Below are 22,016 nucleotides of genomic sequence, written 5' to 3'. Positions count from 1 at the left end.
TCAACATGGGGTCAAGGTGCTTTGCCAGGAAAGTCCTCCTCTTGTAAGGTGCCCCCCCCCCCCATCCCATGTTGAGGACATGTGGTCTGCTATGGTTCGGGGAGGAAGGTATCTGGATACCTTTTATTGGTAAAGGGCTCACCCAGATTGCAATAAGCCCCCAGACCCCCCACAACCACAGGCCAGGGTTGTGAGGAAGAGGCCCTTATCATCAACATGGGGACAAGGTGCTTAGCCAGGGGTGTCCTCCTCTCGTAAGGTGCCCCCCCATCCCATGTTGAGGCCATGTGGTCTACTGTGGTCCAGGAAGGAAGGTGTTAGGAATGGACTGGCCAGCAATGGTGGGACTCACCTGCCTTTTGATCTGCAGTACCAGGGCTGGCCAGCGGGTGCTCCCAGCAATCAGAGACTCAACCTTTCAGCCAGCTAACACCTGGAACTGATGATACTGGTGTATTTAAGGGATGGCCAGACTTGCAGACTCTGCCTTGGTGTTGTGTTTGTCCTGGGCCCTGTATCTGTCCTGCATCCTGTTTCTGTTCCTTTGCTGACTTCTCCTGCTCTGATCCTGGCTTGTGACCCTGACCATCCCTCTGTCTGACCCTCTGTACTACGCTGCTTGCTACCTGTTCTGATCCCTGGCTTGTGACCCGGACCATCCCACTGCCTGACCCTCTGTACTATGCTGCTTGCTACCTGCTGAACCTGGCCTGTGACCCCGACCATTCTCCGCTTGCTCCCCCTGTACCTACCTGCCCTATTGATATTGACCCGGCCTGCCTGACGACGCTTGCTTGTATGTACTGTTATCTGTGGGTGGTTGGTTGGGTTTGTTTGCACTGTGTTATGTTTTAGTATTGCACTGCGTTTATGTTTGTATTGTTAGTGTTAATAAATTATATTGTTTATAACATATCTGAGGTCTGCGTTTCCCTGCGTCAGTCACACACCTCTGGTCATACCTGGGAGCCCTGACATTACACCAAGGCCAATCCTGACCAGAAGTGGCTGCACAGGGAAGCCATCTTGGCTTGTTGATGGGAAGGATGGATCTGGATGAGGTTGTGTATTTATATCTGCTAGTGTTTGATGACAGGGAGTATGCTTATCAGACTCTGAAGGAGTATACCCGGGATGAACTGCTAGAATGTATACGGATCGCTCATGTTCTAGTAGATCAGGGCACAGAGTTCTCTGAGGTGCAGCCTTTGATTGAGGTTTGTGCAGAGTTGGTTTCATCTGGTTCCCCCGAATGCAGGGATGAATTCTTGCCCCCATTTAGTGCAGACCAGGTAGAGTCCCTGGTGTGGTTAATAGAGGATGATGGGGATTACTTTCTGGAGCGTTATTCCACATGTTCACCACAGACACTAAGAGATTGTATAAACGCAGTGCAGTCATTGACCAGACAGGCTTTGTGTAAGCTCAGCTTTGTTCAACCCCTACTGCAGACATGGACAGACTTGTTGCACCCAGCCTCAGTCAGCTTACAAAGACCCAGTCCTGCTTCTAACTCTACTCCTGTATTCCCACCAGCTCCTCCAGTTACAGCCCAGTATACTTGGCTATCTACCGCATGTCAGTCCCCTGTTCCCACTCGCTGCACCTATCCTGCCTTTAATCCTGTAAAAAAGCCCTCTGTAGCAACTGCTCCCTCTCCTGTTCCATCCTCCAGTTCTTCTCTGTCTCCAGCTGCTCCATTCGTTTGCAGACCTGCGTTTACTTGCAGTTCTCCAGTAGTTAAAACCAGAAAAAAGCGAAAATTCTTTCCAACCAATACCATCCTGCCAGTATCCAAACCGGTGAGCCTGCCTTCCGTGGTTCAGACTGATGCCTGTACTCGGCCTGATGCCTCTCCGCGGCCTGATGCCTCTCCGCGGCCTGATGCCTCTCCGCGGCCTGAAGCCTCTCCTCGGCCTGAAGCCTCTCCTCGGCCTGAAGCCTGTACGCGGCCTGATGCCTCTCCTTGGCCTGATGCCTCTCCTCGGCCTGATGCCTGTACGCGGCCTGATGCCTCTCCTCGGCCTGATGCCTGTACGCGGCCTGAAGCCTCTCCTCGGCCTGATGCCTGTACGCGGCCTGATGCCTCTACGCGGCCTGAAGCCTCTACGCGGCCTGAAGCCTCTCCTCGGCCTGATGCCTGTACTCGGCCTGATGCCTCTCCTCGGCCTGAAGCCTCTCCTCGGCCTGAAGCCTCTCCTCGGCCTGAAGCCTCTCCGCGGCCTGAAGCCTCTACTCGGCCTGATGCCTCTACTCGGCCTGATGCCTCTACTCGGCCTGAAGCCTCTACTCGGCCTAATGCCTCTACCCAGCATGATGAACTGATCCAGCCTGACGATCCTATTAGGCCAGTTGACTCGATGCCCGCTGTTGATCCAGATGATCCGGTACCTGATCCGGTGCCCGCTGTCGTGCCAATTGACTCAGAGCCCGCTGTCGTACCTGGTGACTCGGTGCCCACTGCCTTGCCAGATGACGCGGTGCCCGCTGGCAAGCCAAATGACCTGATGCCTGGTGACCTAGTGTCCGCTGTCATACCTGATGACCCGATGCCCGCTGTCGAGCCAGACAATCCGGTACCTGATGACCCGGTGCCCACTGTCGTGCCTGTTGACTCGGAGACCACTGCCTTGCCAGATGACGCGGTGCCCGCTGTCGAGCCAAATGACCTGATGCCTGGTGACCCGATGCCCGCTGTCCAGCCAGACGATTCAATGTCTGCCCCGGTGCCCGCGGTCATGCCAGTTGACTCGGAGCCCACTGCCTTGCCAGATGACGCGGTGCCCGCTGTCAAGCCAAATGACCTGATGCCTGGTGACCCGATGCCCGCTGTCCAGCCAGACCATCCAATGTCTGACCCAGTGCCTGCGGTCATACCAGTTGACTCGGAGCCCACTGTCGTGCCTGGTGTCTCGGTGCCCGCCGCTCCGCCTGGGGGCCCGAGACCTGTTGCTCCGCTTGGGGGTCCAGCGCCCGCCGCTCCACCTGGGGATCCGGCGCCCGCCGCCCCGCCTGGGGGCCCGAGACCTGTCGCTCCGCTTGAGGGCCCGAGACCTGTCGCTCCTCCTGGGGGTCCGGCGCCCGCCGCTCCGCCTGAGGGCCCGAGACCTGTCGCTCCATCTGGGGGTCCGGCGCCCGCCGCTCCGCCTGAGGGCCCGAGACCAGTCGCTCCTCCTGGGGGTCCGGCGCCCGCCGCTCCGCCTAAGGGCCCGAGACCTGCCGCTCCGCCTGGGGGTCCGGCGCCCGCCGCTCCGCCTGAGGGCCCGAGACCTGTCGCTCCACCTGGGGGTCCGGCGCCCGCCGCTCCGCCTGAGGGCCCGAGACCTGTCGCTCCATCTGGGGGTCCGGCGCCCGCCGCTCCGCCTGAGGGCCCGAGACCTGTCGCTCCTCCTGGGGGTCCGGCGCCCGCCGCTCCGCCTGAGGGCCCGAGACCTGCCGCTCCGCCTGGGGGTCCGGCGCCCGCAGCTCCGCCTGAGGGCCCGAGACCTGTCGCTCCACCTGGGGGTCCGGCGCCCGCCGCTCCGCCTGAGGGCCCGAGACCTGTCGCTCCGCCTGAGGGCCCGAGACCTGTCGCTCCATCTGGAGGTCCGGCGCCCGCCGCTCCGCCTGAGGGCCCGAGACCTGTCGCTCCGCCTGGGGGTCCGGCGCCCGCCGCTCCGCCTGAGGGCCCGAGACCTGTCGCTCCATCTGGAGGTCCGGCGCCCGCCGCCCCTCCTGGGGGCCCGATGCCTGTCGCCCCGCCTGGGGGCCCGATGCCTGTCGCCCCGCCTGGGGGCCCGGTGCCTGCCGCTCCGCCCGGGGGCCCGGTGCCTGCCGCTCCGCCCGGGGGCCCGGTGCCTGCCGCTCCGCCCGGGGGCCCGGTGCCTGCCGCCCCGCCCGGGGGCCCGGTGCCTGCCGCCCCGCCCGGGGGCCCGGTGCCTGCAGCCCCGCCCGGGGGCCCGCTGCCTGCAGCCCCGCCCGGGGGCCCGCTGCCTGCTGCTTCCTTTGGTAATCCGATGTGCCTCTGCCCGGAGTCCTGCCCGATGTGCCTCTGCCCAGAGTCCTGCCCGATGTGCCTCTGCCCGATGTGCCTCTGCCCGATGTGCCTCTGCCCGATGTGCCTCTGCCCGGTGTGCCTCTGCCCGGTGTGCCGCTGCCCGGAGTCCAGCCCGGTGTGCCGCTGCCCGGAGTCCTGCCCGGTGTGCCAGTCTTTGATATCCCGCCAGTTGCCAGACCCGGGCGGTGGAACATTTTGCCCAGCTAGGACTGTTTGGAGCGTCCTGAGGCCGCTCCTTGAGGGGGGGGTACTGTTAGGAATGGACTGGCCAGCAATGGTGGGACTCACCTGCCTTTTGATCTGCAGTACCAGGGCTGGCCAGCGGGTGCTCCCAGCAATCAGAGACTCAACCTTTCAGCCAGCTAACACCTGGAACTGATGATACTGGTGTATTTAAGGGATGGCCAGACTTGCAGACTCTGCCTTGGTGTTGTGTTTGTCCTGGGCCCTGTATCTGTCCTGCATCCTGTTTCTGTTCCTTTGCTGACTTCTCCTGCTCTGATCCTGGCTTGTGACCCTGACCATCCCTCTGTCTGACCCTCTGTACTACGCTGCTTGCTACCTGTTCTGATCCCTGGCTTGTGACCCGGACCATCCCACTGCCTGACCCTCTGTACTATGCTGCTTGCTACCTGCTGAACCTGGCCTGTGACCCCGACCATTCTCCGCTTGCTCCCCCTGTACCTACCTGCCCTATTGATATTGACCCGGCCTGCCTGACGACGCTTGCTTGTATGTACTGTTATCTGTGGGTGGTTGGTTGGGTTTGTTTGCACCGTATTATGTTTAGTATTGCACTGCGTTTATGTTTGTATTGTTAGTGTTAATAAATTATATTGTTTATAACATATCTGAGGTCTGCGTTTCCCTGCTTCAGTCACACACCTCTGGTCATACCTGGGAGCCCTGACAGAAGGTATCTGGATGCCTTTTATTGTTAAAGAGCTCGCCCAGATTGTATTAAGCCCCATTCCCCACCCCCCCACAACCACCAGGCCAAGGTTGTGGGCAAGAGTCCCTTATCATTAACATGGGGGCAAGGTGCTTAGCCAGGGGTGTCCTCCTCTCGTAAGGTGCCCCCCCATCCCATGTTGAGGACATGTGGTCTGCTATGGTTCGAGGAGGAAGGTATCTGGATGCCTTTTATTGGTAAAGGGCTCACCCAGATTGCAATAAGCCCCCAGACCCCCCACAACCACTGGGCTGGGGTTGTGGGCAAGGGGCCCTTATCGTCAACATGGGGACAAGGTGCTTTGCCAGGAGTGTCCTCCTCTTGTTAGGTGTCCCCTTCATCCCATGCTGAGGACACTTAGCCTGCTATGGTTTGGGGGGGAGGTATCTGGGTGCCTTTTATTGTTAAAGCGCTCACCCAGATTGCAATAAGCCCCCAGACCCCCCACAACCATCAGGCCAGGGTTGTGGGGAAGAGGCCCTTATCATCAACATGAGGACAAGGTGCTTTGCCAGGGGGGTCCTCCTCCTGTCAGGTGCCCCCTTCATCCCATGTTGAGGACATGTGGCCTCCTATGGTTCGGTGGGGTGGGGGTTGGGGTGCACGTTTGCCTCTGGATGCCTCTTTGATAGACTTTGTACTTATTGCTTACACTTGATGGATTTCACGTATACTTTCCACAGGAAGACACGGTATTCCTTTGTGGACGATGCTGTTTGCCTTGCCTTATTTCCACTAACAAAATAACTGTTTGACATTGACACTTGTTGCTAGGAGACCGCTCTTTATATAGGAAGAGACTATATTCCTTGGAGGTTTCAAAGTGGATTATGGCGTTGGGATCCATGTCTGTACTCATCAAACAGGTTTCAGACATTTTCACTTGTTGCAAAGAGATCTAGGAGATCTAGGAGCTACCTGTTTGAAACGATGGAGGTGACCTCAGTCCAAGATGGGAACCTCCATGAATCACGACGATCATTGTGGAAGCATGACAGGTCCTCATGTGAATAATCAGGAATATTGATCTCTGGGGGATCCTGAAGAACATTGGGGTTCACAGGTCTCAAGTAGAATTTTCGCATACGCCGGTAAATACACAATGATATATACGACAAGATTTATGATTATCTGCTTTGGAGGGACCAACCACTAAAATACACCGTGGGATCTATTCAGAAAAAAAAAATTTGCATGGCCAATCGTCCAGCAAATCTGCATGTACATTCGTCCAGCAAATCTGCATGGTCATTCGTCCAGCAAATCTGCATCTACATTCGTCCAGCAAATCTGCATGTACATTCGTCCAGCAAATCTGCATGGTCATTCGTTCTGTACTAACTGGGCAAAAAAAAAAATAGAATATTTTTTAGTCTCTATTTCCTTCTGTTACTATTATTATACAGGATTTATGGCGCCAACAGTTTGCTCAGCGCTTTACAATATAACGGGAGACAATACAGCAACAATACAGTTCAATACAAGAGGGATAAGAGGGCCCTGATCCTGGGAGCTTACAATCTAAGAGGGAGGAGCTAGTGGTACAAAAGGTAGTAACTGTGGGGGATGGACTGGTTGGAAAAGTAGAAGATTCCATTATTAGCTGAGGGCAGGATAGGCTTCTCTGAAGAGATCGGTTTTCAGAGATAGCCTAAAAGTGAGCAGAGTAGGCGATAGTCTGATAAACTGGGGTAGAGAGTTCCAGAGGATGGGGGAAGCTCTGGAGAAGTCCTGGAGATGAGCATGGGAGGAGGAGACAAGGGAGCTAGAGAGGAGGAGGTCTTGCGAGGAGCGGGGAGTACGGTTTAGGTGATATTTGGAGACAAGATCGGTGATGTAATTTGGGGCAGAGTTATAAATGGCTTTATACGTGATTGTTAATGTTTTGAATTTTATCCGTTGGGCAATGGGAAGCCAGTGCAGGGATTGTCAGAGAGGGATGGAGGACACTGAGTGGAGGTCAGTGGAGGGATTGGCAGAGAGGGGTGGCAGATACAGAACGGTTAGTAAGGTGGATGAGTCTGGCAGCAGCATTCATGATAGACTGAAGGGGTGAGGTGTGGAGGAGACTGAAGAGGTGAGGTGTGGAGGAGACTGAAGGGGTGAGGTGCGGAGGAGAATGAAGGGGTGAGGTGCGGAGGAGACTGAAGGGGTGAGGTGTGGAGACTGAAGGGGTGAGGTGAGGAGGAGACTGAGGGGGTGAGGTGTGGAGGAGACTGAAGGGGTGAGGTGTGGAGGAGACTGAAGGGGTGAGGTGAGGAGGAGACTGAAGGGGTGAGGTGAGGAGAAGACTGAAGGGATGAGGTGAGGAGGAGACTGAGGGGGTGAGGTGTGGAGGAGACTGAAGGGGTGAGGTGAGGAGGAGACTGAAGGGGTGAGGTGAGGAGAAGACTGAAGGGATGAGGTGAGGAGGAGACTGAGGGGGTGAGGTGTGGAGGAGACTGAAGGGGTGAGGTGAGGAGGAGACTGAAGGGGTGAGGTGAGGAGGAGACTGAAGGGGTGAGGTGAGGAGGAGACTGAAGGGGTGAGGTGTGGAGGAGACTGAAGGGGTGAGGTGTGGAGGAGACTGAAGGGGTGAGGTGAGGAGGAGACTGAAGGGGTGAGGTGTGGAGGAGACTGAAGGGGTGAGGTGTGGAGGAGACTGAAGGGGTGAGGTGTGGAGGAGACTGAAGGGGTGAGGTGTGGAGACTGAAGGGGTGAGGTGTGGAGGAGACTGAAGGGGTGAGGTGTGGAGACTGAAGGGGTGAGGTGTGGAGGAGACTGAAGGGGTGAGGTGTGGAGACTGAAGGGGTGAGGTGAGGAGGAGACTGAGGGGGTGAGGTGTGGAGACTGAAGGGGTGAGGTGAGGAGAAGACTGAAGGGATGAGGTGAGGAGGAGACTGAAGGGGTGAGGTGTGGAGACTGAAGGGGTGAGGTGAGGAGACTGAGGGGGTGAGGTGAGGAGGAGACTGAAGGGGTGAGGTGTGGAGGAGACTGAAGAGGTGAGGTGTGGAGGAGACTGAAGGGGTGAGGTGTGGAGGAGACTGAAGGGGTGAGGTGAGGAGACTGAGGGGGTGAGGTGAGGAGGAGACTGAAGGGGTGAGGTGTGGAGGAGACTGAAGAGGTGAGGTGTGGAGGAGACTGAAGGGGTGAGGTGTGGAGGAGACTGAAGGGGTGAGGTGTGGAGACTGAAGGGGTGAGGTGAGGAGAAGACTGAAGGGATGAGGTGAGGAGGAGACTGAAGGGGTGAGGTGTGGAGACTGAAGGGGTGAGGTGAGGAGACTGAGGGGGTGAGGTGAGGAGACGACTGAAGGGATGAGGTGAGGAGGAGACTGAAGGGGTGAGGTGAGGAGGAGACTGAAGGGGTGAGGTGAGGGGTAGAAAGATAGATTTGTGTGTCACCAGCATAGAGATGGTACTTACAGCATTCTAAGTGAATGTTCTCTTTCTTCTTCCATCTGCTGGCCATATTGGGGTATTTTATTTCTGCACCCCACAGCTGGCCATGGAACAATTCATGTCGCTAATATCGGCGCCCCCTATTGGAGTGTGTGAGAGTCTCTGGTGTTTCTTGTCTGGATCACGTAGGAGGAATTTCGGTGTCAGAGGAAATTTTGGTGCGGAGAACGGATTCTGGTGATGAAGCAGTCATCTGCTGATTTGTAGGAAGGTGTCATTTGATGTTTTTCTTAGTTCGGAAATCTGAGTCATGAGATACGGAATGATCTGACACGGATCGCAAAATATAGGGAGATGAGTCGGTGCCAAAATACAATGTGGATAATGTACAGCTCCAGATACGCTGATCTTCAACAGATACACATTGATCTCTCCTGAGCTACAGCCCACCTACCCCCTTCAGGAGCCCAAAACCTTCTGTCTCTGCCTCTCCAACCTACATCCTTCTGTCTCTTTCCTCCATCCTCCTTCTTCAGGATGTACATCCCTTCATCTCTCCTCTTCTGGAGTCTCACCCCTCTGTCCCTACCTCTTCTGAAACCTCATTCCTCTGACCCTACAACTTTTAGAGTCTTGTCCCTTTGTTCCTACCTCTTCTGGAATCTCATCCCTCTGTCCCTGCCTCTTCTGGAGCCTAATTTCTTTGACCATACCTCTTCTGGAACCTCATTTCTCTGACCCTGCCTCTTCTGGAACCTCATTTCTTTGACCCTGCCTTATCTGAAAGCTCATTCTTCTGACTCTGCCTCTTCTGGAAGCTCATTCCTTTGACCCTGCCTCTTCTGGAACCTCATTCCTCTGACCCTGCCTCTTCTGAAAACTCAGTCCTCTGACCCTGTCTCTTCTGGAACCTCAGTCCTCTGACCCTGTCTCTTCTGGAACCTTGGTCCTCTGACCCAACTTCTTCTGGAAGCTCATTCCTCTGACCCTACAACTTCTAAAGTCTTGTCCCTCTGTTCCTGCCTCTTCTGGAATCTCATCCCTCTGTCCCTGCCTCTTCTGAAACCTCATTTCTTTGACCATGCCTCTTCTGAAACCTCATTTCTTTGACCATGCCTCTTCTGAAACCTCATTTCTTTGACCATGCCTCTTCTGCAAGTTCATTGCTCTGACCCTGCCTCTTGTAAAGTCTCGTCCCTCTATTCCTGCCTGTTTTGGAGTTTTATCTCTTTGTCCTTACCTCTCTGGAGTCCATGTCCTTCTGTCCTTGCCTCTTTAAAGTCTCATACCATTGACCCCACCTGTTACAGAGTCTAATCCCTCTGTGCCTGCCTTTTCTGGAAGCTCATTCCTCTGTCCCTGCCTCTTCTGGAACCTAATTTATCTGTCCATGCCTCTTCTGGAACCTCATTCCTTTGTCCCTGCCTTTTCTGGAACCTAATTTCTCTGTCCCTGCCTCTTCTGGAACCTCATTCCTCTGTCCCTGCCTCTTCTGGAACCTAATTTATCTGTCCATGCCTCTTCTGGAACCTCGTTCCTTTGTCCCTGCCTCTTCTGGAACCTCATTTCTCTGTCCCTGCCTCTTCTGGAACCTCATTTCTCTGTCCCTGCCTCTTCTGGAACCCCATTTCTCTGTCCCTACCTCTTCTGGAACCTCATTCCTTTGTCCCTGCCTCTTCTGGAACCTCATTCCTCTGTCCCTGCCTCTTCTAGAGTCTCATTTCTCTGCTCCTGCCTTTTCTGGAATCTCCCTCCTCTGTCCTTGCCTCTTTTGGAGTCTCATTCCTCTGCCCCTGCCTTTCAGGAGTCTTATCCCTCTGGCCCCAATTGCGGAGGTGTGTCCATTGATCCCCCATCTTCTGCATATGTATCCATTCATACCCTCCTCGGAAGTTTTATCCCTCTGACCCTTTCTTGTGGAGATGAATCCTTTCAGCCTTCTTCTTCTGGAGACACACCTCTCCCTCTTTCTGGAGTCTCATCCCTCTGTCATTTTTCTTCTGAAGTCACATTCCTCAATCCCCCCGTTCTGGAGATGTATCCCTATGATCCCCCTTCATACCCTCTTCTCATGTCTGTCACCCTCATCCGTCTGTCAGTTTTCAGTTGGAATCAGTCTCTTCTGTAGCTGTATTCCTCCTCCTCCTCCTCCCCTTCTAGAGCCACATTCCGCAGTTGTCACCAGCAGGGCTGTAGATAAGGGGGTACCACCAGTCCTCCTGTACGGGGCCCAGGCCAGCAGGGGGGCCAGGTAGCTGGGTGAATTGGATGTGGGCAGGGAGATTGGTCAGCACAGTGGGGGGGGGGGGATTACTGGAACCGATCCCCTGTATGGCTCCCTCTGCAGCGGCTGAAAGCCGGCTTCTTCTCTCCATACAGGGGATCGGTTCCAGTAACTGCCCCCCACTGCACCCATGACCTATCCCTGTACACCATACGTTTTCCCCTGCTGCCCAGACCCCCCTGTGTGCCCCCCACCCTGCAGTGCTGCCGGCTTCCCTCCTCTGCTTCCCCCCGGCAGCTACAAGCACACATTAAGATCCTACAGGATGAAGTGTGGGGGAGGGGTCAAGTAAAAATGTCACAATTACCAGCTCCAACTTTCCTGAATGAACACAAGCGGGACCGATCACTCACTGTGTTCATTCATAACTGAATCTTTTTTTGGGGGGGGGGGGCCTGTCAGGTTGGCTGTATGGGGCCCCATGGTTACTAACAGCAGCCCTGGTCACCAGTCAGGAATAGAGGGGACATCTGTAAATGGGACACTTGTTGGGGTGTGGCATTTCCCTCACTTTGGAGATATTTTATCTCATTTCCTGTTATGTCTCTGGGACACCATGAGAAGTGAGAAATCTCTCTGACGGGGACACAGACATCAACAAATGACCCCACAGAGGTGCTAACCATTCACTACTCCAGGGGTGGGCAACTGTGGCCCTCCAGCTGTTGTAGAACTACAAGTCCCATGAGGCATTGCAAAACTGACAGTTACAAGGGTGACTCCCAAAGGCAGAGGCATGATGGGACTTGTAGTTCACCAACAGCTGGGGGGCCAAAGTTGCCCATCCCTGCCCTACTCCATTCAAAGCTAAAACTATTTCAGCTGGAGTCTCACTTCAAAGCGGTATTAAACCCAAAATCAAACATTTATTATATTGCAGATTACCAATTATTAGGTGTGACGGCTGCCTTAGCAGGGGCACTGCCCAAGGGCCCGGGTCAGTAGGGGGCCCCATGAGATGTCCCTGGAACCTTTCATAGGCTTTTTTGGGTGTGGGTTGAGTGTGGGCAAGGACACAGAGGCCCCATGATCCCCTATTGCCCGGGGGCCCCATGAGTTGTCAGGCCGCCCCTGTGTCTTAGTATTCTTTTTTTTAGGCTTTCTTTCATTTTCATTTTTGGTGATCCAGCCAGTAAGTCTGTTGTTTTTCAAAAGAACAAGCTCTCTTCCAGATGTAACAGTTTACAGGGATGAGACAAACCATTTACCACAGACAGGGGTGCTTACAGTGATCAGCTTTTATTTATTGATGTAAAACTTTTATCCCAAAAAGAGACTGTAACTGACTATAACGTGTGAGCTGTAGTCTGGCTTCAATGTGTTAGTGAATTTAAATCTGCTAGTCCACCTAACACTCCCCTCCCCCAAGACTGACAATGCTGCTGTCTGCTGTGCCCCCTGTGCTCCTTCATCCAGAGTGGGGGCGCTCTAACACAGGAGGTGTGTCACTGGACCGGATCACCGGGTGAAAAAGAAAATGCGACCACCAAATCTAATGATTGGTAAACTGCAATGTATGATATTTCTGGTATCGGGTTTAATGTCCAGTTCATTGGAATGTGAAGTCTGAGGCATGAGGACCGATGTGCCTCCCCCGGGAGGGCGGCCTGCCTGGCTGTGGTCGGTCTAGTTTCCTCGATATGCTAGAATTAGGCTCTTTATCCGTTTTACGTGGAATTAATCCCCCGGAGCTGCTGGAGAATAATTCCCACATTCCAGTACCAGGATCTCACTGCCACAAAGTGTGAAGCTGCAATGTAGAGGAATGCCTACAGCGGAGTTCCCACCTCCACCCACCTGTATTCACAAAGGGGTCTCCTCACTGCCTCCTATGACAGATAATGCAGCAGCAGGGGTGAGACTTCAACACTTGGCTTTGTAACCTCTGTGCTGGGGTGTCAGAGAGAGAAAGAAAACTCTGTGCTGGAATAAAACAGCCCAGGGGATCAAATATTACATTCCTAATTGCTGAGCAGGATTCTGGTCTTACCTCCGACCTCCCCTCCAGTCTGGCACAGGTGTACCGGCTCCTCCCCTTCAGTCTTGCACAGATGTACTGGCTCCTCCCCTTCAGTCTTGCACAGGTGTACCGGCTCCTCCCCTTCAGTCTTGCACAGGTGTACCGGCTCCTCCCCTTCAGTCTTGCACAGGTGTACCGGCTCCTCCTCTTCAGTCTGGCACAGGTGTACCGGCTCCTCCCCTCCAGTCTTGCACAGGTGTACCGGCTCCTCCTCTTCAGTCTGGCACAGGTGTTCTGGCTCCTCCCCTCCAGTCTTGCACAGGTGTACCGGCTCCTCCCCTCCAGTCTGGCACAGGTGTTCCGGCTCCTCCCCTTCAGTCTTGCACAGGTGTACCGGCTTCTCCCCTCCAGTCTGGCACAGGTGTTCCGGCTCCTCCCCTCCAGTCTTGCACAGGTTTACCGGCTCCTCCCCTCCAGTCTGGCACAGGTGTTCCGGCTCCTCCCCTTCAGTCTTGCACAGGTGTACCGGCTTCTCCCCTCCAGTCTGGCACAGGTGTACCGGCTCCTCCCCTTCAGTCTTGCACAGGTGTACCGGCTCCTCCCCTCTGACACCAATGATGGGGCACTATTCCTCCCACTGATACCAATTGTGGGGCACTATTCCTCCCACTGATACCAATGATGGGGCACTATTCCTCCCACTGACACCAATGATGGGGCACTATTCCATCCACTGACACCAATGATGGGGCACTATTCCATCCACTGACACCAATGATGGGGCACTATTCCTCCCACTGACACCAATGATGGGGCACTATTCCTCCCACTGACACCAATGATGGGGCACTATTCCTCCCACTGACACCAATGATGGGGCACTATTCCCCCCACTGACACCAATGATGGGGCACTATTCCCCCCACTGACACCAATGATGGGGCACTATTCCCCCCACTGACACCAATGATGGGGCGCTATTCCTCCCACTGACACCAATGATGGGGCGCTATTCCCGCCACTGACACCAATGATGGGGCACTATTCCTCCCACTGACACCAATGATGGGGCGCTATTCCTCCCACTGACACCAATGATGGGGCGCTATTCCTCCCACTGATACCAATGATGGGACGCTATTCCTCCCACTGACACCAATGATGGGACACTATTCCTCCCACTGACACCAATGATGGGGCACTATTCCTCCCACTGACACCAATGATGGGGCACTATTCCTCCCACTGACACCAATGATGGGGCACTATTCCTCCCACTGACACCAATGATGGGACACTATTCCCCCCACTGACACCAATGATGGGGCACTTTTTGAATGAAATAAATGTAGAATAATGAGACCAATGAAGGGCCATGAGAACAGGTTCTGGAAGGTCCAAAGGAACCATAGAAGCCTGCGGCATCAAAACCACCCTAATGTCACCTTCCTGGTCACCCCAATGTGTTCAGTCAAATAATTCTCTCAATATCGCTCGTCCCACCATTACCCCCCCCCCACCATTCACAACCCCCACCATTGACCCCCTCCATTCCTCCCCCCCCCCCCATTCACCCCACCACTTTGCTGTTTTGGATTGTCGCAGGAAACAGAGACATCAATACTGAGCATGTGGCAGAAAGAAAACGTTGGTTTAGTTTCAGTATTTTATTTAAACAATTTTGTTTAGTTAAATTAGTTTAAATGCATTTTTGGGATTTCACTTTGTTAATTCGTTTCTAATTTGATTCGAATTATACGAATTCGGTCAAATTGAATTAAGTTCGCCCGAATGGAGAAGTATTGAACTGTCATTTGAATTTATTCTATTTTAATTTTGAATTACATTTTTTATTTCTATTCTATTGTTTTAGCTTTTACTTCATTCTATTCTATTCTGTTTGTTCTATTCTTTTTAAATATAGAAAAATGTGTTTTCTATTCTTTTGTATTCTGCTCTATTCTGTTTTACTCTATTCTATTCCTTTATTTTCTATTATAGGTTATTCTATTCTTGTTTTCAAATTCAATTAGAATTTCTTTTAACCACCTCTGTTGTATATAAACGGCCGGACGGTGGCAGTGCAGGGTCAGGTGGCCGTTTCTAAATGGCCTCCCCGCCCCCTGCTTGTGCGCGCTCCCTGGAAACGCTCAGCACCGCGATCCGGTGCCCGCTGTGTCCTCCGGACAGAGTGAAAAACTGATCATCGTACGGGACCTCTGTGTGAGGTCCCAATCACGTGATCACTGATTGGTCAATCAGTGATCACATGCACAGTAGTAAGCAAGATGTCACTTCTGACATCATTGCTTACTATGTGTGAAATCTGTGAATGATCACCGAGATCACATGGTACAGGGCCATTCACAACAGCCTTGTACCATGTGACCAGCTGTGACCAATCACAGCCCTCACAGTATTTCTCAATGGCTGCAAGACTGCAGCCAGAGAGAAGGAGAAATGATTGCTTTTACAGCCTTTATGGGTATAAAGCAATCAGTGTAAAAAAAAAAAAAAAAAAATCTTCATCACCCCCCACAAATATGGTGACCATGTACTGCTAGGGTGACAGTATGTAAACAAAAAAACCCATAAATAATAAAAAAATAAAAATGTGAAAAAATATATATATATAAACTAATTTGGGTTATTTTTTTTTTACTAAAAAGATAATGAAATACATTTTGGCCGAGATTTATGATAAAATATTATTTATTTGCAAAATTTTATAAGAAAAACACCTTTTTTCAAAATTTTTGGACTTTATCATTTATATAGCAAAAAAAAGAAAAATCCCAGCGGTGACTAAATACCACCAAAATAAAGCTTTATCTGTCTCAAAAAAATGATAAAACATTCATATGGGTGCAGTGTTGCATGACCGCGCAATTGTCATTCAAAGTGTGATAGAGCTGAAAGCTGAAAATTGGCCTGGGGGGGGGGGGGGAAGTGTCCGGACTGGAAGGGGGGAAAGTGTCCGGACTGGAAGGGGGTGAAAGTGTTTGGACTGGAAGGGGGTGAAAGTGTTTGGACTGGAAGGGGGGGAAAGTGTCCGGACTGGAAGGGGGGAAAGTATCCGGACTGGAAGGGGGTGAAAGTGTCCGGACAGGAAGGGGGTGAAAGTGTCCGGACTGGAAGGGGGTGAAAGTGTCCGGACAGGAAGGGGGTGAAAGTGTCCGGACTGGAAGGGGGGGAAAGTGTCCGGACAGGAAGGGGGTGAAAGTGTCCGGACTGGAAGGGGGGTGAAAGTGTCCGGACTGGAAGGGGGTGAAAGTGTCCGGACAGGAAGGGGGTGAAAGTGTCCGGACTGGAAGGGGGGGAAAGTGTCCGGACTGGAAGGGGGTGAAAGTGTCCGGACTGGAAGGGGATGAAAGTGTCCGGACTGGAAGAGGGTGAAAGTGTCCGGACTGGAAGGGGGTGAAAGTGTCCAGACTGGAAGGGGGTGAAAGTGTCCGGACAGGAAGGGGATGAAAGTGTCCGGACTGGAAGGGGGGGAAAGTGCCCGGACTGGAAGGGGGGGAAGTGTCCGGACTGGAAGGGGAGGAAAGTGTCCGGACTGGAAGGGGGGGAAAGTGTCGGGACTGGAAGGGGGGGAAAGTGTCCGGACTGGAAGGGGGGGAAAGTGTCGGGACTGGAAGGGGGGGAAAGTGTCCGGACTGGAAGGGGGGGGAAAGTGTCCGGACTGGAAGGGGTTAAATTCATTACCGTTGTAATTCGGAAATTCGGATACATCAGAATCTCAAAATAATGAAAAATGGGTCAGAATTTCAACTTGGAACGAAACGAGCTGCACATGTCTGACCGATAAGAACCTGCACAGATCGGAGAACACGCAGGACCCTCAGCTGCAGGACAGGAGTGCTGACCACTCAGCCACCATGTCTGTCACATGACCCAGCCCCCTTCTATGTACATCCCGTATTATCCCAATAATTAAAATCGATCGGCTAACAGCTAACAGTCTTTTATTGGCAAAAATAAAGACTAACAGAACGGCTTCCTTCCTAGAATAAGCACTTCACAGCCGGCCAATCGCTGACATTCTCCAAGCCTCTTGGCTGCGATCACACTGGCATCACATGTGCGTCTTTCTAAGGATTTCCTTCCAGCCTGCCGAATATTCTTTATTTGCAACATGTTAATGTCATTTCTAAAGGCATTTTCAATATTTATATCCTGTAGAAGCAGCTTTCTAGTGTTCCTGCCATGAAGGTCACTTCCTGTTGTAGGGTGACAACTCTCTGTCCCTGTCTCCCAATTGTGCTCCTGTGTTGTCACCCTGTCACACGAGCTTCCAATGAAGACTGCAACACGTGGTCTATTGTTGTCACCTGAGAAATGCCATTCAGCCATCGCTGGGAGGAGCCTGCGGGAGGAGATCAGCGACACTAAGACCTCATCCACAATAGGTAGCCTACAAAAGCCAAAACTGCTCAAAGTTGGGCTGAGTTAAAAATATGTTTTGCTGTGATTTTATCACACCTTTACGCATGTTTTCGAGCTTTAGCGGTTATAAGCGTTTTTTTTTCCAAACACACCCCTCATTTTTCAATCTTAAATGACCACAATGCATTAAGGAGGGGAGGAGAGAGAGAGAAGGAGAGAGAGAGGGGGGGAAGAGAGAGTAGGAGAGAGAGAGAGAGGGAGAGAGAGAGAGGGAGAGGGAGAGGGGGGGAAGAGGTAGGAGAGAGAGAGGGGAGAGAGGAGAGAGAGAGGAGAGAGGAGAGAGGGAGAGGGGGAGGGAGAGAGAGAGAGAGAAGGGGGGAGAGAGAGAGAGGGGGGGAGAGAGGAGAGAGAGGAGAGAGGTGAGAGAGAGAGGGGGAGGGGGAGAGAGAGAGAGAGAGAAGAGAGAGGAGAGAGGATAGAGAGAGAGGTAAGAGAGAGAGGGGCTGGGGAGGGGAGAGGGGGGAAGGGGAGAGAGAGAAGAGAGGTAGGAGAGAGAGAGGGGGGGTAGAGAGAGGGGGGGTGAAGGAGAGAGAGAGGAGAAGTGGGGGGGTGAGAGATAAGAGAGGTAGGAGAGAGAGAGGGGGGGGAGAGAGAGGAGAGAGAGAGGGATAGAAAGAGAGAGAGGGGGGAGGAGAGAGAGGAGAGAGAGGAGAGAGGTAAGAGAGAGGGGGGGGGGAAGGGGAGAGGGGGGAAGGGGAGAGAGAGAAGAGAGGTAGGAGAGAGAGAGAGGGGGGTAGAGAGAGGGGGGGTGAAGGAGAGAGAGAAGGAGAGAGAGGAGAAGTGGGGGGGGGGGGGGGGTGAGAGATAAGAGAGGTAGGAGAGAGAGAGGGGGGGAGGAGAGAGAGGAGAGAGGTAGGAGGGGGAGAGAGAGAGATAAGAAAGATAGGAGAGAGAGAGAAGACAGGAGATATTTTTAAAAATATTATTATTTATTTTTTTAAATAATAAAATGATATTATTTATGTTATTTTATATAATTTTATTAAAGTGTTACATTGTATTCATTATTTTAAACTATTCTGGAGGGTTTTTTCTTAATTTCCTTTTATATATATATATATATATTCAGGGATTTTTTTCATTGGGAACGCAGTTCCACCATCTCCAGCACTGAATGTATGTGATAGCAAGGGGTTCTGGGGTTCTGCTGTAAGGTCTATTGATTTTGTTGCTGGGCGATCTATTGTTGCTGGGAGGGATCTACTGTTGAGGGAGGGAGGGACCTATAGTTGCTGGCTGCTGGAGGGTCTATTAATGCTGGCGGGGGTTCTATTTTTGCTGGGGTAAATCTGTTGTTGCGGGGTCATTGTGTTGCAGGTGGTCTATTGTTGCCGGAGGGATCTATTGTTGCCGGAGGGATCTATTGCTGCTGGTTGCAAGAAGATCTATTTTACTGCTTTTCTTGTCCAAAAAGGGCAGCACTGGGAGATACGTAAGGGGCGGAACCAAGAAACGGTGCTTGGATGTAGGTAGGGGGCAGAGACTGAGGAAAAAAGCCCCATATATATATATATATTTAAAAAATTAAAGATTGCATAAATTGTTTTATTATTTAAAAATACCAGAAAAAACACAATATAATAATATAAATAATATACAATAAAATAAAATGTATAATTTTATATATAGATAACACAGTATATGAAATATATCCAATGAAAATACATTTTCATTCTGACCAATGTGCATGAAAAACGCCGAACGCTCATAAATTGCGTTTTCACGTGTTTGGGCGCGTTCATGAGCATTCAGGTAGGTTTTTTTTTAGCTGAAAAGCTACTTCTTTAGAATGCGACTTTGGAGGGTTTTTCGGTGAAAACGGATTCTATTTCCAAAAATAATTATAATTCAGAAAAAAATCCCGACCCCGCCCGTGCCAGAGTTTTCCATCTACCCTATCAGAGGCTCCAGTGGAGGAAACGCCTTCTGCGCCGCTCTGCTACGGTTGCAATGTTTATTTTCTTCCAAACACTTTTTTTGGAAACATTGTTGCAAATGAAATGATTCTTCCATCAATATGGATCATTTCTGCACGTGTCATCTTTATTACCCCTTAGAAGCCCAGTGCTCAACCTGTGGCCCTCGGGTACCTGCTGTGTGGCCCTCGGGGACCTGCTGTGTGGCCCTCGGGGACCTGCTGTGTGGCCCTCAGGGACCCCTGCAGGTTGAAGCTTGTCTTTTCCTTATTAGGGTTCATATGAAGGACAATAAAGGAAAATATTCTTCAAATCGGATTTCAGAAATGAAATATTTTTTTTCTTCTACACAATTTTTCAGTTTTCCATCCCATCCGTCTCTTTGTATGTTTTTGTTTCCTCTGATCTTTTATGATGGATCTGACTGAGCAGAATGTCAGGTGTGGCTCCAGTCGCTGATGATGATGCTGTGGGGAGCGCAGATGGGAGAAGGTGATGTAATGGCTGCAATCTCTAGCAGTCTCATGTAACGACTCCAGTCTGTGATCCTTAAGCATGTCCCCAGTGTCGGACAACTCCTACAGCACGTCTCATATTCTCGGACCGTCTGCAGCCCCTGGTCTTCTCTTGTAGTATCTCAGCAGTCTCTGACCATCTAATATACTGTGTCCGCAGTCTCTGGTCATCTCCTGTACTATATCTGAAGTCTCTGACCATCTCCTGTACTGTGTCTGCAGTCTCTGACCATCTAATATACTGTGTCCGCAGTCTCTGGTCATCTCCTGTACTATGTCTGCAGTCTCTGGTCATCTCCTGTACTATATCTGAAGTCTCTGACCATCTCCTGTACTGTGTCCGCAGTCTCTGGTCATCTCCTGTAGCATGTCTGCAGTCTCTGGTCATCTCCTGTACTGTGTCCGCAGTCTCTGACCATCTCCTGTACTATGTCTGCAGTCTCTGACCATCCCCTGTACTATGTCTGCAGTCTCTGACCATCCCCTGTACTGTGTCTGCAGTCTCTGACCATCTCCTGTACTATGTCTGCAGTTTCTGACCATCTCCTGTACTACGTTTGCAGTCTCTGACCATCTCCTGTATCATTTCTACAGTCTCTGACCATCTCCTGTACTATGTCTGCAGTCTCTGACTGTCTCCTGTACTACATCTACAGTCTCTGACTATCTCCTGTACTGTGTCCGCAGTCTCTGACCGTCTCCTGTACTGTGTCCGCAGTCTCTGACCATCTCCTGTACTGTGTCTGCAGTCTCTGACCATCTCCTGTACTACGTCTGCAGTCTCTGACCATCTCCTGTACTATGTCTGCAGTCTCTGGTCATCTCCTGTACCATGTCTGCAGTCTCTGACCATCTCCTGTACTGTGTCCGCAGTCTCTGCTCATCCCCTGTACTGTGTCCGCAGTCTCTGGTCATCTCCTGTACTATGTCCGCAGTCTCTGCTCATCCCCTGTACTGTGTCCGCAGTCTCTGGTCATCTCCTGTACTATGTCCGCAGTCTCCGGTCATCTCCTGTACTGTGTCCGCAGTCTCTGGTCATCTCCTGTACTGTGTCCGCAGTCTATGGTCATCTCCTGTACTGTGTCCGCAGTCTCTGGTCATCTCCTGTACTGTGTCCGCAGTCTCTGGTCATCCCCTGTACTATGTCCGCAGTCTCTGGTCATCCCCTGTACTGTGTCCGCAGTCTCTGGTCATCTCCTGTACTATGTCCGCAGTCTCTGGTCATCCCCTGTACTGTGTCTGCAGTCTCTGGTCATCTCCTGTACTATGTCTGAAGTCTCTGGTCATCTCCTGTACTGTGTCCGCAGTCTCTGGTCATCTCCTGTACTGTGTCTGCAGTCTCTGGTCATCTCCTGTACTATGTCTGAAGTCTCTGGTCATCTCCTGTACTATATCTGAAGTCTCTGACCATCTCCTGTACTGTGTCCGCAGTCTCTGGTCATCTCCTGTAGCATGTCTGCAGTCTCTGGTCATCCCCTGTACTGTGTCCGCAGTCTCTGACCATCTCCTGTACTATGTCCGCAGTCTCTGACCATCTCCTGTACTATGTCTGCAGTCTCTGACCATCTCCTGTACTATGTCCGCAGTCTCTGACCATCTCCTGTACTATGTCTGCAGTCTCTGACCATCTCCTGTACTATGTCCGCAGTCTCTGACCATCTCCTGTACTATGTCCGCAGTCTCTGACCATCTCCTGTACTATGTCTGCAGTCTCTGGTCATCTTCTGTACTATGTCTGCAGTCTCTGACCATCTCCTGTACTATGTCCGCAGTCTGTGACCATCTCCTGTACTATGTCCGCAGTCTGTGACCATCTCCTGTACTACGTCTGCAGTCTCTGACCATCACCTGTATTATTTCTACAGTCTCTGACTATCTCCTGTACTGTGTCCGCAGTCTCTGACCGTCTCCTGTACTGTGTCCGCAGTCTCTGACTATCTCCTGTACTGTGTCCGCAGTCTCTGACCGTCTCCTGTACTGTGTCTGCAGTCTCTGACCATCTCCTGTACTGTGTCCGCAGTCTCTGACCGTCTCCTGTACCGTGTCTGCAGTCTCTGACAGCTTTCCATAGCAATAAATACTCTATGTGGCCATTTGGTGACATCTGAGGCCACACTTGAGGATCTCAATGTCAAGGAAGTTGGCCACCATCGCCCACACCCCAAATATATGACACCAAAGTGACCTCCTTACGCTTTCTGTGTTTTTTTCTCATAAAAAAAGTGGTTTCTCCTTACCGTGTCCTTGGATGTGCCGAGCTTCTTGAGTCCATCGAGGGGCAGAAGGTCGGCGGAGTCCTTGTGGATGAACTGGACCGACTGTTTCATCCTCCTCTGTTGCCGTAGCGACGCAGCCTCCCTGAGGTCAGCCTCCTTCCTGCCTCCGCCGCTGTCGGTCAGGATCCCAGAATAGAACATGTTGTCACCGAGCTGCCGGTGTCACCGAATCCCCAACACACAACTGAGCAGCTCCCAGACTCCTCTGCAGATTTATACTCTGCGCTGACGTGCCGCCTCTATACTGTACAGA

At 52.1% G+C, this 22,016-nt stretch overlaps 1 protein-coding gene across 2 annotated transcripts in view; it reads right to left on the bottom strand.

Moving 5' to 3' along the window:
• The window catches only part of NRIP3 (nuclear receptor interacting protein 3), a 50,746-nt gene extending 28,730 nt beyond the window's left edge, over positions 1-22,016 (bottom strand). Inside the window, exon 1 of one of the 2 annotated variants that reach the window (XM_089664631.1) lies at positions 21,725-22,016. In XM_089664631.1, the coding sequence (XP_089520757.1) occupies positions 21,725-21,904 (180 nt within the window). In that variant the 5' untranslated portion in view covers positions 21,905-22,016. The remainder of the gene's footprint in view (positions 1-21,724) is intronic. The other variant, XM_089664630.1, reaches the window with a different exon arrangement.

The sequence above is a fragment of the Staurois parvus genome, unplaced genomic scaffold (assembly GCF_062004578.1).
Source record: "Staurois parvus isolate SC_StPar_1 unplaced genomic scaffold, SC_StPar_1.0 ptg001974l, whole genome shotgun sequence".
Classification (NCBI taxonomy): Eukaryota; Metazoa; Chordata; class Amphibia; order Anura; family Ranidae; genus Staurois; species Staurois parvus.
Note: the sequence above shows the minus strand (reverse complement) of the source record. Positions and strands in the feature narration are given on the sequence as shown.